Consider the following 15,532-nt stretch of genomic DNA (forward strand, 5'->3'; position numbering starts at 1 on the left):
GATGCCCCAAAAGCTGTAATTTTAAAAGCTTCTCAAAATAAAGCAATAAGCCCAAAAGCTGCCAGTGAATTCACTCAACGTAAATCCATCGAAATCGTACGCACTGCCACGTCAGGAGCTCCGCAAAAAGCGTTATTTTTCGTACAACCAATCAGAGAGCGTCCGTACGGGCCTGTCACGTCAGCTTGTCAGCGCGTTTTGCGGGTCCATACCTTGGTGCCTAACTCGGTGAGTGCGTCCAAGGGCCTGCTGCCACGTCACCAGTTTGTGACATACCCCCCTCTTAGAAGTATTGTAATTGCCCTCGATTACGCCTGCCAAAAAGACAGAGGCCATAAACTATCTTTGTAGACACTGACTGTTAGTATCGACGCACTAGGCACAACACATCTAGCACATGTACCAATCGACAGTCACATCACAGGACATGGTCGATCAGTACACCACAAATCCAGATTTTTTAGATGTATTTAGTCGAATACAGAACGGGGAGGTAGTAGCTGGATTTTCCATTTGGGATGGCTTATTGATGAAGAAAACGATGTTGTACGTTACACAGCCGTTGAGGAAAAAGGTTCTAACCGAAAGCCATTGTCCACCATTTACGGGTCACCGCGGCAATGATACCACCTTGAAAGGTGTGGAGAGATACTTCTTTTGACCGAGACTCAAGAAGGATGTGGACGATTTTGTACGCAGTTGCTTGGTATGCCATAAGTTCAAGTTAGACAGGCATACAGCACAGGGATTGTTACAGCCTTTACCCATTCCCACCCGCCCCTCGAAAAGTATTGCTATCGATTTCATTTTTTATCTCCTGAAGACAGAGTGGACATGATGGTATCTAGACTGTTATTAACAGATTTAGCAAGAAAGCTCATTTCATTCCAGTGAAGAAAACAGTCAAGCCGGATCATTTCGCAAGATTGTTCATTGCCCAGATATTCAGATTACATGGCATGCCTGAGACAATAGTCTCTGGCAGAGATCCCCGATTCACGAGTTTCTTTTGAAAGGCTATTTGGGAGAACATTGGCACACGATTGAAGTTCTCGTCGTCCTTCCACCCGCAGACAAGTGGGCAATCTGAGATTGCAAATTCACTCGTACTGGATTTATTGAAGTCTTACATTTCTGATCAGAAGACTCAATTTTTGCCCTTGGTGGAATTTGCCTACAATAACACGATCCACTCTTCGACGGGGAAGGCGCCATTTGAGATTATTGAAGGTGCTACGAAGGTTCCACCCTACCTAAGCACGAAAGATAAGATTTTTAAAGCCGACCAGTACACAAGGGACTTGGACACTGCTTTTGCCAAGCTCCGGGAGGCTTTAGCAAAATCTCAGGAAAGTCACAAACAGGCAGTAGATCGACACTGTCGTGATTTGAAATTAAAGAAAGACAATTGGGTGCTCTTACGTTTTGAGAAGGCACGCCTGAGAAAGAAAAAAGGAAAGGTGCGGCTTTTTCCAAGCTTAGCATGAGATACTATGGACCTTTCCAGATAAAAGAAAAGATAAATGATGTCTCCTTTAGACTGAAGCTGCCTGATACTTGGAGAATTCACAATGCTTTTCATGTGAGTCTCTTGAAGCCTTTTAAAGGCGATGTGCCCGATGATGGGGAGCCAGATGACCAACCCAAAGTAGAGGAAAGCGAGGAGATACTCGTTCCAGAACAGAGACTGGCACATAAAGATAGAAAGATTAAAGGTAAGGTGATTACGCGGTTATTGGTTAAATTTAAGAACTATCCTGCTTTGGATGCGAAGTGGATGGAGGAGTAGGACCTAGCAGATACTCCTCAGATTGTGAAACTTTACCTTGAAGCATTCAGTTTAGCATAGTCTACTCCTATAGAGCCTCGATTTTAGCATGGGCCAATCTAGTGCAACGGGTTTGCACAAGAGGGGAGTCACTCTGCTCCTTTGTCAACAGATTGCCCTGATTTTCGATATAGAGTCATTGATATCCCTTTGGGTTTAAGGGATACTGTTGAGCTGACAGTATTCTGTTGTATGACTTTATGAACTGGAATTCCCGAAAATGAAAATGAAATTGATTGATTTGTACTTGACTTGTTTGAGTGCACGAACTGATAGACGAAATGAGTACAGCATTTCGGTCTCATAAATCTCTATAGACATGATTGCAATATGGATTAGTTAATCGGACATCTGTGAGGTCCCGACTGGATCTAGATGCGATTACTAAATACGTTGTCGATTAATCATGGTCTGAGATTTGGAATGAATTTGAATGTAATTTATCATGTGATGTTGAGTAATGTCCTACGAGTCCCCACGAGAAAGGGACTCCTTTCTGTGTCAAGATATGCAAAGGGGAAGCAGCCTCTTCAAACTTTCTAGAAGTAAGAATATAAGCCCAAGAAGCTTCTGACTTCATGGACATTCTTCAAATCGAGCCAATCACCTATAGTCTCAATCTTGGCCGAGTCCATCTGTACTCCTGCTACTAAGACGATGTGTCCCAAAAAGTGTATCTCCAATAAGAAAAATTCACTCTTATTGGCATTGATCACCAACTTGTGATCTCGCAATCGCAATGCCTGAAAGACCTGTAGCAGATGTCGTCTATGTTCTGCCTCATCCTTGGAGAAGACTAAGTCATCAAAGAAAGTGCCAACAAAAGATCTGTACTCTCTGAAAATCCCGTCCATCATTCGGTTAAAAGTCACTGGAGCATTGGTAAGGCCAAAAGGCATCACAAAAAATTCATATAAACCGAAGCTCGTCCGGAAGCTGTCTTGTAGACATCTCCCGGTGCGATTCGGATTTGATGAGATCCGCTTTTCAAATCGATCTTGCTGAAACAAGAGGATCCCTGTAATCTGTCAAGAATATCATCAATCCTCGGAATCGGAAATCTGTCCTTTATGGTGATTTTATTGAGAACTCTATAATCAATGCACATTCTTGAAGAACCGTCTTTCCTTAAAACCAGTAACACCGAGGAGCAGTAAGGTGAAGTACTCGACTGGATAAGACCCTTTTCCAAGAGGTCTTTCACTTGGTTCATAATCTCTTCATTCTGGGCTCGGCTCACACGGTAAGGTGGCCGGTTTGGTAGTGTGCTTCCAAGTATCAAATCAATAGTATGATCCTCACGACGAGCTAGTGGCAACTCGCCTGGCAGGCCCTCAAGAAAGCAATCAGCATGAGTGTGGAGAATATCCTGAATCAGGGCTTCTTGAGCTTTCACTTTGCCCCAAGCTTGGTCTGTACTTTCATGAATCGTGCTTGGGTCGGTACCCATGCAATCTGGAACCAGTCCTGCTTTCATCTTGCCTTTTCTTCCACGTTCCTCAACTGCTCTCGAACTCTCTAGCCTGTCTTCATTCTGTTCTTGCTGTGCCTTTTTATAGCATTTCGCGGAGACGTGCCCATGTTCCCCGCATCCGAAACACTTCCCCTCTTTGATGTAGTTGGCCCTTTCTCGAAGAGTCAGCCGGGGTCATGAATCCTTGTCTTTCTTTTCCTGGGAACTCTTTTTCTTTCTACTTCCATTATTAGAACTCTGTTGGATTCTCTGATTCAAGATCTCATCATTGGGTAAGTCAGATTGCCTGAATGTATGGCAAAACCCCTTTTCGCATGACCCGTCAATTCTTGAACAGAATTTGACTTTTGTTCTAAGTAGTAGGATCTTTGTAGAAAGTCCGCAGCAAAACCGCTCAATTTGTTCTTTAAACGAGACCTGTAGAAAAGAGCTCCAAAACCTCTCGCAATACGCGTCCACAGAATCTCCCTTGGTCATCCGAAGATGATTCCAAGCAGTTCGTATATCTCGTTCGTACTCTCGAGTCAGCCAAGAAGAAATAAAAAGCCTTTTGAATTTCAACCATTTAGCCGAGGCTTCCTTTCTCAGTAGAAGGGTGGACCACCATGTTCGAGCATTTTCCTTGAAGAAAGATGTAGCCTTCCGAATCTTGGAGTGCTCTGAGTAATGCCCTCCAGATCGAAATCCAAAAAAAGAGTCAAACTTAATTGACTGTCCACCTTCTTTGAATTCTCTTACTTTCTTGCTTTTATCTTCGAGGAAGTCATATTGGTTGGCTTTATAAAACTGCTTCTCCTTTGCATAAAACATGTGATCGTCGGAGTCCGAACTGTCGGAGGATGAGTCCTCAATAGGACTGTCAGAAATTGGGCGAAATTTAGGCTTCTTTGCCTTTTTCTTGCTCTTTCCAAAGCTTTGCTTTTTGCTTTGCTTTTTGCCTTTTATGTCTTCTTCGCTCGAGTCAGAAGAGCTAGAAGAACTGTCAAAAAAAGAAGATGAAGAAGAACTGGGTAGTCCTTCAAATCGTACACGCTTCTGCTGCTTTCTTGCCGATGCAAAAGTAGATTGACAACCCAAATAACCCGGGAAGTCAGTTCCTTTCTTATACTTTTTGTCGTGCTTCTTGGCTTTATTGTTTGCATCCAAAAGCCGGCTAATCTGTGTCTGAACCACCTCTTGTAATTCTTGTTCTATAAACATCCTCGGAGAAGGAGGTTTCTTGAGTGCCGGTTTGATGGGTGGCTCTGTGGCCTTCTGCCATTGGGTGTGCACTTCGGCGAGGGATTGCTGAGACAAAAAATTTGCAAATTTTGGATCCTTCGCAATTTTAATCATCTCCTTTGTTGCCTCGTCAACCAATTGTCGACGTTCCATCTCTTCAATCTCAGATTGAGTAGGCCGAGGTGGGCCGTACTCTTCTGATTGTTCATGAGAATCTTCTCCGCATCTCTTCCCGCATTCGCAGATGCAGAAGAGGCCGATTGATTCTTTTGGAAATCCATAAGTGTTGCGAGAAAAGGATCGGATTTCCCGGTAAAAGAGAAATCGGCCGCGCTCTGATACCACTGTAGCAAACTTGGACACCCCAAGTCAAGATTCTACCGCGACACAGCAGAGATTCACTTCAAAATAGTTCACAATTCACAATTAAGTCGATTCGGCCCAGCGTAGTTCCGTGCCTAGAGATATTGGCCCCAAAGACTAGCGCTCCTTTCGGTATTTCTTTTTGTATTAATCTGTGTTCAAAGTACAAGAGAGTGGGTAGGTGCTCACTCTCAAACTCTGTGTCCAGATGCTCTGAGAAGTGAGGCCCTGCCCACTATTTTATAGATACAAGGGATGCCTCAAAAGCTGTAATTTAAAAGCTTCTCAAAATAAAGCAATAAGCCCAAAAGCTGCCAATGAATTCAGCCAGCGTAAATCCAGGAAAATCCGTACACAATGCCGCGTCAGCAGCTCCGCAAAAAGCGAGACTTTCCGTACAACCAGTCAACAGATTTTACGGAGCGTCCGTACAGGCCTATCACTTCAGCCTGTCAGCGCGTTTTGCGGGTCCGTACCCTGCTGCCTGACTCGGTGAGTGTGTCCAAGGGCCTGTTGCCACGTCACCAGTTTGTGACACATACTCCCAATTAAACATGGAAAGTACGTCACAAGTGTACACCATTCCAATAACATTGGATCTCATCAGAGGGCAAGTTCCTAACTGATGTCTCTTTGGATATGATCATTCATCCAAAGTCTATGGAGAGTCACAAAAGTGAACATCTACATCATGGTATGACGGAAGCATGCCATCGGTTATACCATGTCAAATTCATAATCATCATTCATCATTCCTCATTATCATACAGTCATTCAAATTTCATAAAACAAAACAAATCTCATGGTTCTTATTGTCAATCCAAAAATTATTGGATTCATTCTTAGGTCGCCATCGCTTCCAAATGCTTTGAAATGCATGTTCCTTATCTACTATCTGCACACAAATAAGAAGAGCTTCCAAAAACATTAATTTAATACATGCTGAAATTTTCTGAAGACACCCTAAATTGCTGCTAAAAAACCTAATTTTCAAAAATTGTAAAGATCAAAATCCATTTGCGTCAATACGTAGAGCTCCTCAAGAGGATCAACTTTGACATGTGTTGCATATCCAAATTCTCAACCGTTAAAGAGATTTGTAGAGGCCTCTACAACACAAAACAAACATCAAAAAGCATGTTTTTAAAGCTTTTTAGGGCAAAACGAACTCTGGTTTCGTCGTCTCCTCCTCTTGTCATATCTTCTTTATCTAACTCCTTAGCTTCCATCTATAGGTTCATGTACGACCGGTTACTCATCTGCGCGGCTGCAGGAACTGTAATGATTTCCTTCCATCTTTCTTTCCACGTATTAAGCATGTGTCTCCTCTGAATGCTTCTGAGTCAATGAATTTCCCCTTCTCCGTTATGATCTCCATGTTCTCCATACATGTTGTGAGGATCGTGCTTCGATTTGCAAAGGCCAAGGAAGCTAATCTCTGATACCACTGAATCACTTCCGGTGAGGGATCGAATGGAAACACAAAGATAACTACAGTCTGCAACACTTTAACTTCAAGACAACTTAAATAACTGGAAGAGACAGAGAGAGAGAGAGAGAGAGAGAGAGAGAGAATCCACGCGAGACACGAAGTGGCGGAGTTCCACCCCAAGACAGCAATGGCCGGGGGGGGTTTGGTACCCAAAATTGATAGCCTTGCCGCCTCAATAGATGGCTCAATGTCTGCGCCGAGAGAGAGAGAGAGAGAGAGAGAGAGAGAGAGAGAGAGAGAGAGAGAGAGAGAGAGAGAGAGAGAGAGAGAGAGAGAGAGAGAGAGAGAGAGAGAGAGAGAGAGAGAAAGATTTTTTATGTCTATTAAAAGCCGAAATCGGCCTATGAGACAAATAAATGTACATGGGTGTGTCTTCCGTCAATCGGAAAGACAAAAGTGCTGAAAAAAACAAATCTCCATGATGAGAGTGTGAGTGTGTGGAGCGCTATCGCTATGGTAGCCTATATGCAAGAGGGTAGTACAAGCATGATATGCATCTGAGTGGCTAACTAAACTAGCTCCATCCTGTGCTAATGGGTGGGTGTAAGATGTGGTACATGGGTGGAGCTAGAGCCAGGGCTGCTCGGATGGCTACAGTGGGGTCGGCTATCATCTGGGCTCGTCTTTCCTCAGTGGCTCGAAGATCACGGGTCTGAATCTCCACAATCTGGCATCGATGAAGTCTGGGGGCTCGACAGCCTGTAGCGCGGGGCCGTCTCCTAGCTCTGGAGGTCTCAGCCTGCTGAAGAGTCACCCCTTTGTGTGTGTCGGGTGGTGGGGGGACTGGTAGATGTCATGAGACGAAGAAGTCAATGAGCTGGGTCTGTCTCCCTCCTGTCTGAGCTGTCGTGGGCTCAAGTAAGGCCTCTCTGTGGCTCTGTATCTCTAGTAAGAATCGCCCCATCTGGCGCTGATCTTTGGAGTCCATGATCTCTCGAAGGGTAGGCTTCCCTGTGAATAAACCCTCATATCTGCCTCTGATGTCATCATATGCTCTGCATCTGCATACAAAGTGCTCCTCATCCTCTAGCTCTACTCTGCATACCCGGCATATCCGCTCCTCTCTGGGGGTGTCTGATGCTCTGCTAGTCTCAATCTCTAGTCGATGTGAGGAAACCCTCAGCTGGCCAATAGCTACTCTCGAGCTGTGAGGCATGTAAGTATCCATGTATCGTGGTCGCTGAATGAACCTGTCTGCTAGTATGTCCAGGAACTGATCTCGGTAATGTGACCGTCTAGATGCCACGTCGGGTGTGAGCCATGTCCGACTGGTGTAGAGCTGCCAAAGATCCTGTCTGAGCACAATGTTCCTCTCACTACGTGAGAGGCGGATGTGGGGTGAATCTGGGTCATACTGAAAGGGTGGTAGTCTATCCATGTCTAGGCCCTGTTTGTCAAACCATGCTCTAACCTGAGTGTACCAAGCTCTGTCGTACCCTGTCTCTGAGATCTGTATAGCGGCCTCAAATGCTCTGCGTGTGAGTCTGTCTGCTGGGAGCTCTCTCATCCTCTGAATGAAGGAGACAGTTTGGAACAGTGCCTCTACTATCATGGGAGGTGCCGCTAGCTCTGCTCTGTTGATGTCATGTGGAAGTGTCAACTTCCCACGAAATAATCGCGAGATCATACATACCTGGGGCCTCTCGACCGCACTCCACTGGGTGTCTGTGAGGCCTGGGGCCCAAACTGTCACTGCATACATCATAGCTGGTGTGACTAATATGTCAATTAGCCACCCCTTCGTATGGGGCTCCTGAAAGTGTGCTTGGTGACATCGCCGCTCTAACATGGCCAGCGCTGCATACCCCCATGTCAGTCTGTCTGTAGCTGCCTGTCTCATGGAGAAAAGACCAGGCAAACTCGTGAATGTGACTCCAAGGTAGACATATGAAGTGACGATCTCTATCTGTCCGCTGCCACCGGCTATGAATACTGCTGTAGCTCTCACCATGGGAGAGGTGTGGAAGATCATGGCCTTGGTCTTGCCAAGGTTTACAGTCAAACCCATGTGTGTACAAAACTCATCCAAGGTAGCGAAGTGGTGTTGTAATCCCTCGCGTGACTCTGAAATCAATACAATGTCATCAGCATATAATAAAATGTGTACCCTCTCCTCCAGCTCGTAGAATGTAGTCCTCAATCTCGTCGATGAAGAGTCCGAATAGAGTGGGGGAGAGTGGGCAGCCCTGCTTAACATCAATGGTGCTAGCAACAGCCTCAGACAAACCTCCTGAACAGCGTACCCTCCCAGTCACCTGCTCATAGAGTGCATAGATGGCCCAAATCATATCTAATGGTATCCCCAAGCTCTGGAGATGTCGGAAGAGCCTCTCCCGTGGCACTGTATCAAAAGCTTTACGGAAATCCACAAAGCAACAATATAATCTCTTCTTCCGCACCTTTGCCCCATCAATGAGGCGGCGCAGAATGAAGATGTGATCAATAGCGGAGAAGGCCCGTCGGAAACCTACCTGGCCGCGTTCTCGTAGACCCTCAATCTCTGCATATCAACTGAGCTCTGCCTCAAGTACTGCCCCGTATAGCTTGGCCATGGTGTGGCCAATCATGATGGTCCTGTAGTTCCCTGGGTCCAGGGTATCGCCAGATTTGTGGAGAGGCACAATAGTGTGCCTGGTCCACTTCTCTGGGAAGTCCTCCCCTATAGCCCAGTTGATAACATGTGCAATCAAAGGGGCTATAGTGGAAGCTATGTATCAGATGCTCACTCTGCAATCTTGTATGGTCGGCCGAGCGGCCATGCTGTAGTCAATCTATGGCCCTCTGTACCATCCCTGCTGTGACGAAAGCGGAGCTAGTAGGGCGAGGCTCGGGTGGCGGTGGGATGGGAGGCTGCCCAAGTACCTCGTACAATCTCTCAGCATAGTCATGCCATGTCTGTGTATCTCCATTAGGAGTGGTCGGTCGTGGCTCTCGTAGAGTACGCCATGCTGCAGCACTATCCATGCTCATGAATAGGCGGTATAGCTCAAGCTCCTATGCCTCCTCAAAGGCTCGCCACTTCCGGCATGTGAGGGTCTTCATCTGTCTCTTGGCCTCTCTCTCTCTGTGATCTCTCCAAGTGCTCGTTGAGCTCGTAGTCGACGATAGAGAGCCCTGCACTCGTCATCATACCAGCGGTTTTGTGGCATAGTCCGAGGGGGGGCCAGAGTGGGTGGTGTGTGGAAATGAGCTGATGGTGATGTCTGAAGAACGGATGTGATGTGTGAGGTGAGTAAGGGTAGTGGGGTGTCGGTGAAGCAAAAGAAGATCGTTCTCGACATGGGCGGAGTATATGGGAGCTAGCTCGTGTATGAAGTGGATGGTGGTGTGTGGGGTGCGTGTGGCGGGTGTATGTGTGGGGGTGTCTCCCTTGAGGGAGAGTGCGAGATATGTGTGGTCGGTCCCAATGGGTATGGGTGGGATGGTGAAGGAGCTAGGTGTGTGGGTAGCCTCTCTGGATCCCATGTTGTAGTCTACTGTACTCCCCCCTCCAATTGTGACTGAAAGTGGTGTGCATGTCAATCCTCCTGAATCAGGCCACTGAGCCATCCCGTTATAAATAACGAGACGGTGTCGAGAGCCTAGTCTGAGTAGGTGGGGGCCATAGAGTGTATGTGTAGCATCGGCTAAAACTCGTGTTCTAGCCTCCTCCTGTATGGCGGGTAGTAGCTATGGGTCCTCTATGTCAAAAGCCTCGCATTGATCACTGCCTGTCCTGGCGTTGAAGTCTCCCATAAGGAAGACTTCCCCTAGGGTGGAGTACTCCATGATCCCCTCTAAGAGGCATGTGTATGGTGAGGAGTCCTCTCAATCTATCATAGCGAATCTCGAGCCATGAGGGGCGAAATAGCATAAAGCTATGTAGATGGTCCTCTCCTATGAGAGCTGTAGCCGGATCCAAAGATATCAGGCGTGTGGATCACGTGCGACAATCTGTATTCTGTTCTGAAGCCCATCTCTAAAGAGTATGGGTACTCCTCCTGATCCTCTCGTAGTGTGCTGACGTGTACAATCTCTGTGTGTAGACTCCCAATGGAATCCCTGAACCCGAGGTAGGCTCCTGTCGGGGCTCTCATGTGTCTCTGTCTAGAGAATGATATCCCTGCCTCGACTCACCTCCTTAAGCCTCTCTCGATGTGTCCATAGATCTCCATTCCAGTTCCAAACTGCAAGATGTATCTCCTTTGGTGTCTCATAGGCCGCGAATCCCTATGGGATGGCCTTGCCATCAATGATGACCCGGACATCTCTGTATGAAGCCTTCTTCCCCTCTTTGCGAGCTTGGTGTACTCGCGGCATACATGTCCGGCAATGATCTACCTTCATATCCGTGAGGTCGTCATCAAGGTAGATGGGGGGCCTTCAAGCCCTCTCAAGATCACCCTCTTGTGAAGGAAGGTGGATCGTACCTCTTCGGAGAGAGAGAGAGAGAGAGAGAGAGAGAGAGAGAGAGAGAGAGAGAGAGAGAGATGGACCAATAGCCAAGGGTTTAAAAGATGCGCTAGAGTGGTGGCTTTGTTGCTCTTAATTTTGGTCTCCTGAAATACAAAGGTGGTGTGACGGAATCATCAAGAGAGAGGTCAGACTTGGGGATAATAGAAAGCTTCGGTCAGGTTATGTGATTAGTGGCAAGGAGACATAGGCTAGCAATGTGGCAATGGTGCTGGACTATGGCGTTTGACCTGTTATAGATGGAATTAAAGGCACTTGATTAGAAAACCTTTTATCACTCCTCAGATTGGGAGCCAAAGCGCTCAACAAAAGTGGATTCGAAGAGTTTGGTGTAAGGTGCAACGGAATGAATGTTGAACTTTGCTCAAGATGAGTGCTCCGAACTGTGCTCAAGGGTTTTTTTAATTATGGAAGGGAGAGCCTTCCGTTCCTTTAGTGAGAGAGTGCAATGGACACAAACAAAGTAAACGGACACTGAATGAAGGTACATGAGTCTGAGAGATACTGGACTTGACGAAAACCCTGTTATGGTGTAGCTTGTCCACGGACACATAGGGTTGGATGTGTCACGTGACATCCCCTCCTTTTCAAAGTGAGGTACTGGTACCAAACTGTATCGCGTCGAGGGAGATCGCCAAAAGCATCCGGAATCCTGGAAGGGACTCTTCGCTGGCCCACTCTAATGTGTGGGTCGTGCGGTACTTGAACTTCATAAAGGTCTGCAACGCTTGCTTCTTTGGGCCGCGCCGAAAGCGACACAAAGTCTTTTGTGGCTCCTTCGATGCTTCAACTTCGTCGAGAGTCATGCTTCCTTCTTCTTCAAGAATCTCCATGACTGAAAATTCCTGAACTCATTTCCAACACAAAACCATGAGCATACCTATTCCATGTAAAGTGAGTGGAAAAAATCTTGTCTTCGCTAAAGATTGTGTATGCAATGTAGATGAACATAGAGACGGAGTGACAAACCATTCACCACATACACACAAGCAATGAGATCGAATCTTTTCGTTGTGATCTAAAGCAATCAACTGTGGCAATTCACAATGGAAATGCCTATGCTTGGTGCTCATACTTTCATGTGCTCTTTCTACAACTATGTCATGCCAAGAAAGAGACATGGAATGTGACTTCCTTACATGCATACTATTCAGCTTTTCATGAAAAATCCGCATACATTCGTGCTCATCCATGAGTGAAACGTACTCAACATACAATATGTCATGCCTAGTAAAAGGGATCACATAAAGACGCTGACTAAAATACAGGAAACGATCATGAATGAAACACTTGTACAATGCGTGCGTACTAATCATGAGAACACATAATACTTCCTGTGAGGGTTCTTTGGACCTAGGCTCGAGAGCCAAGATCGGTTCTTCCTGATTGATCGAATCGTCTTGTGGGGTTCTATGAACCTCGACTCGAAAGCCAAGATCGGTTCTTCGTGATTGATCGAATCTACAACGAGGTTAGTTTTGCTAGAAAAAGCATCCACTAACACATCATCCTTGTGAACAATCACACCATCTTCATGCAACTCATCATGCTTGTGAGAAATCACATCTTGATCATGCAAATCATCATGCTTGTGAGAAATCACATGCAAATCATCATGCTTGTCATTGTCATCCAAATCATCATGCTTATCAATATCATTCAAATCATCATCATGCTTCACACAATCATGCAAATCCTATGTGTCATGCTTTGCAGAAGAAGAGACTGAGAGAGTCTCCTTTTCCCGAATCTCTTGCATCGGTGTCTGCACTTGAGAAAAGAGTCGCAACATCTCTTGCATTCTTGCTTTGGTCTCGCGATCAAATTCTGCTTGTCTTGCTTGGTTCTCGCGATCAAATTTGGCTTCTCTTGCTTTGGCTTCCAAGCGTGCTTGCTCGCTCTCATGCGCTATGGCTGCCATTCTTTCTTGGTATTTGTGCTCTATGGCTGCTATTCTTTCTTCGCTTTCTAACTTCCTGTCCATCATCCTCTTGTGAAAGCCTCCATAGGAGTTAGTGCAATCCTTGTCGTAGATGGGGAAGGGGGAGGGTCGGAAAAACCTCCTGGTGGGGAAAATTCTTCTTCGCCTCTCTCATGCTCATCACCTCCAAGCGAAGTATCCATTCCGCTTCGAGTGATGACCATTCTGAAGTCGTGGGTTCTTGTGGGTTCTTAAGTTCACGAGGAACTTGGGTTCTTGAGGGTCTTGGGTTCTTGGGTTCTTGAGGATCTTGAGGTTCTTGAGGTTTTCTTTCGCTTGCAAACCGTGTTTGAAAAGGATCTTCTCTTCACCGAGTTCTACTCCTTTCCGCGGGCGCACCCCTTGGCGGCCTTGCGCTCACACCAAGGTTGCATTTTCCCACCTCACGTCGATTGGCCAGCCGCTAAGTACACGGTCCGCTCTCAATGAGTGAAAAGAGACACAAGGGGAGGCTGGACAAGCCCTTCTTTCTTGGGATTCCTGTCACTCTTCAACAAAACACGATTAGGAATTGACACGCCCAAGCGAACTTGGGTTCGTGCGACCGCAACAAGCAAAAAAATATATATATATATGGTTCTTGTGGTTCTTGTGGTTCTTTCCTTGAGTGATACAGAACACTGCCAAAGCTCTGATACCAATGTTAGGTGCAGCGGAATGATTGTTTGCGCTTTGCTCAAGATGAGTGCTCCGAACTGTGCTCAAGGTTCCTTTTGTTCTTATGGAAGGGAGAGCCTTCCATCCTTAATGAGAGAATGCTATGATCAGAAACAAAGTGAATGGACACCGTGCGTGCAAGTGAATGAGACTGAGAGATAGAGAGAGAAGAGAGATACGACACCAGAGACGTAAAACCCTCCTCCGAAGGCCCGACTCTCGTCGGCGATAGTGGTCTACTTATGATTGCACAATCTGGTACAATGGGAATGCATGAGACTGATGCAAGACTAGGCCATGTCGACGATGACGACGGTGATGACGAAGTCGACCTAAGGGCTGAAATTTGCGATCTTTCTACTGCTGTCCAAAAACGCTATGGGCTGATATCTGCGACTAGTCCAAAAACGCTGATTTGGGGGGCTGTTTCTGTGATTCTTTGATGCTGAAAATCTGCAGATTTAGGGCTGAAAACTGAGGTTCTTCATGGCTGAAAACTGATGATCTTTACGGGGCTGAATCTGGTACTTCTTGTGGGCTGAATCTGCAGGTCTTCTATTGCTGAAATCCAAAACGCTAGAGACTGAGGTTGACCAAAAACGCTAGCTGATCTTGCATCTCCAAAAACGTTGGGCATGTGAAAAACGCCAGGCATGTGATGGTCTTGCTGGCGACGATCTGATGCAAAAACGCCAAGGGTTTGGCTTGCTGGCGATGAAGGCTGTTGAAAACGCTAGGGATAGGAATTTGCTTGGAGAAAACGCCAAGGCTTGGGATCTAGCTTGGAGGGAATCCACCAAGGTTCTGCTGAGAACTTGCCTGCTGAGCTTGGCTCCTGTTGCCTCTTCTACCATTTTGTGCTAACTTGGGTTTGCTTATATATTTTCTTAGCAAAATTGCCCTACCTACTTTTGTTGGAAAGTCACTTAAATTAATAAGTGAAAAATGTCAAAAATAGGGAAAATAGGCTAAAATCAATGGAAAATCCCCCTAACTGATTCTAATGGATTCTGATGGGAATACTGATGATCATGCTGTGTGCAACCAGAGGATATGCATCTATGCTAAGTGACTGGGCATGCACGGTCTACGAATAGACTCACAAAAGTGCCAGATCACTTCTAATCTAGACTGACTAGACTTGACGAAAACCCTGTTATGGTGTAGCTTTTCCACAAACACATAGGGTTGGATGTGTCACATGACAGAGAGAGAGAGAGAGAGAGAGAGAGAGAGAGAGAGAGAGAGAGAGAGAAATGAAATGAAATGAAATGATATATTAACGTCTACAAGAGGCCAAAATGACCTATGAGACCAACTGATTACAATGATGAGTCTAGTACCAAGTCTGGGTACAAACAAGAAAACTACAAACAAAGAACTGATAGGAGTGCTACCGACTCCTATGGGTGGCTGGTAGGCTGAGCAATGGTATCATGCCATAAAGGTACAAAGTGGGGATAAGTGTCACCATGATACAATATAGCAGTAGCATGAAGCCTATCCCGATCGACATTCTGGGTGTCGTGCTAGAATCCTGTGGATCCTCTGCCGCAATCTCCGCCGGTGCTGCGTGGCTCCCCTCCTCACTCGCGGTCGTCTCGATCTCCCTAACTCTATAGCTCGATCAATGAGAGTACCGCTGATGTGTGTATGGGTGGGAACCGAGCTCTCTGGTGGTGGTGTCCCCTCTGACTCTGTGGTACTCAGACTGAAGAAATCTGAGATGCGTCTCTGGGACTGTCTCTGTCTTTGCCCATTCAATAGAGCGTCTCTATGTCTCTGAATCTCAAGTAGGAATAATACGAGACATCTTTGATCCTGATATCTCATGACTCTGTCTAACGAGTCAAAACCATCTCTGAATAGACAATGAAAGCGTCCCCGTATCTCATAGTAGACTGTGCAGCGACATATGTAGTGAAACTCTGTCTCTGGCTCTGCATGGCATAACTGACATATCCTACTGTCTGCTGGTATGCCTCTGAATCTACCTGTCTCAATCCCAAGCTGGTGTGAAGATGTGCGAATCTGGCCAATAGCACATCGTAACCTATGAGATAG

General features: G+C 46.1%; 2 protein-coding genes and 1 pseudogene across 4 annotated transcripts in view; all 3 read right to left on the reverse strand.

Annotated features, from left to right (window-relative positions):
• The window catches only part of LOC147464258 (Mitochondrial inner membrane translocase complex, subunit Tim44-related protein), a 180,253-nt gene that overhangs the window by 114,551 nt on the left and 50,170 nt on the right, over positions 1 to 15,532 (reverse strand). The gene's annotated exons all lie outside the window — the stretch shown is intronic.
• LOC147464261 (uncharacterized) lies at positions 6,897 to 8,350 on the reverse strand. The gene has a single exon (XM_086508659.1). The coding sequence runs from the start codon at positions 8,348 to 8,350 to the stop codon at positions 7,172 to 7,174; it is 1,179 nt and encodes a 392-aa protein (XP_086364785.1). The 3' UTR covers positions 6,897 to 7,171.
• On the reverse strand, positions 8,463 to 10,625 carry LOC147464262 (uncharacterized; annotated as a pseudogene).

Source organism: Adiantum capillus-veneris, chromosome 1, assembly GCF_014529385.1.
Source record: "Adiantum capillus-veneris isolate H3 chromosome 1, ASM1452938v2, whole genome shotgun sequence".
In the NCBI taxonomy this organism is placed as follows: Eukaryota; Viridiplantae; Streptophyta; class Polypodiopsida; order Polypodiales; family Pteridaceae; genus Adiantum; species Adiantum capillus-veneris.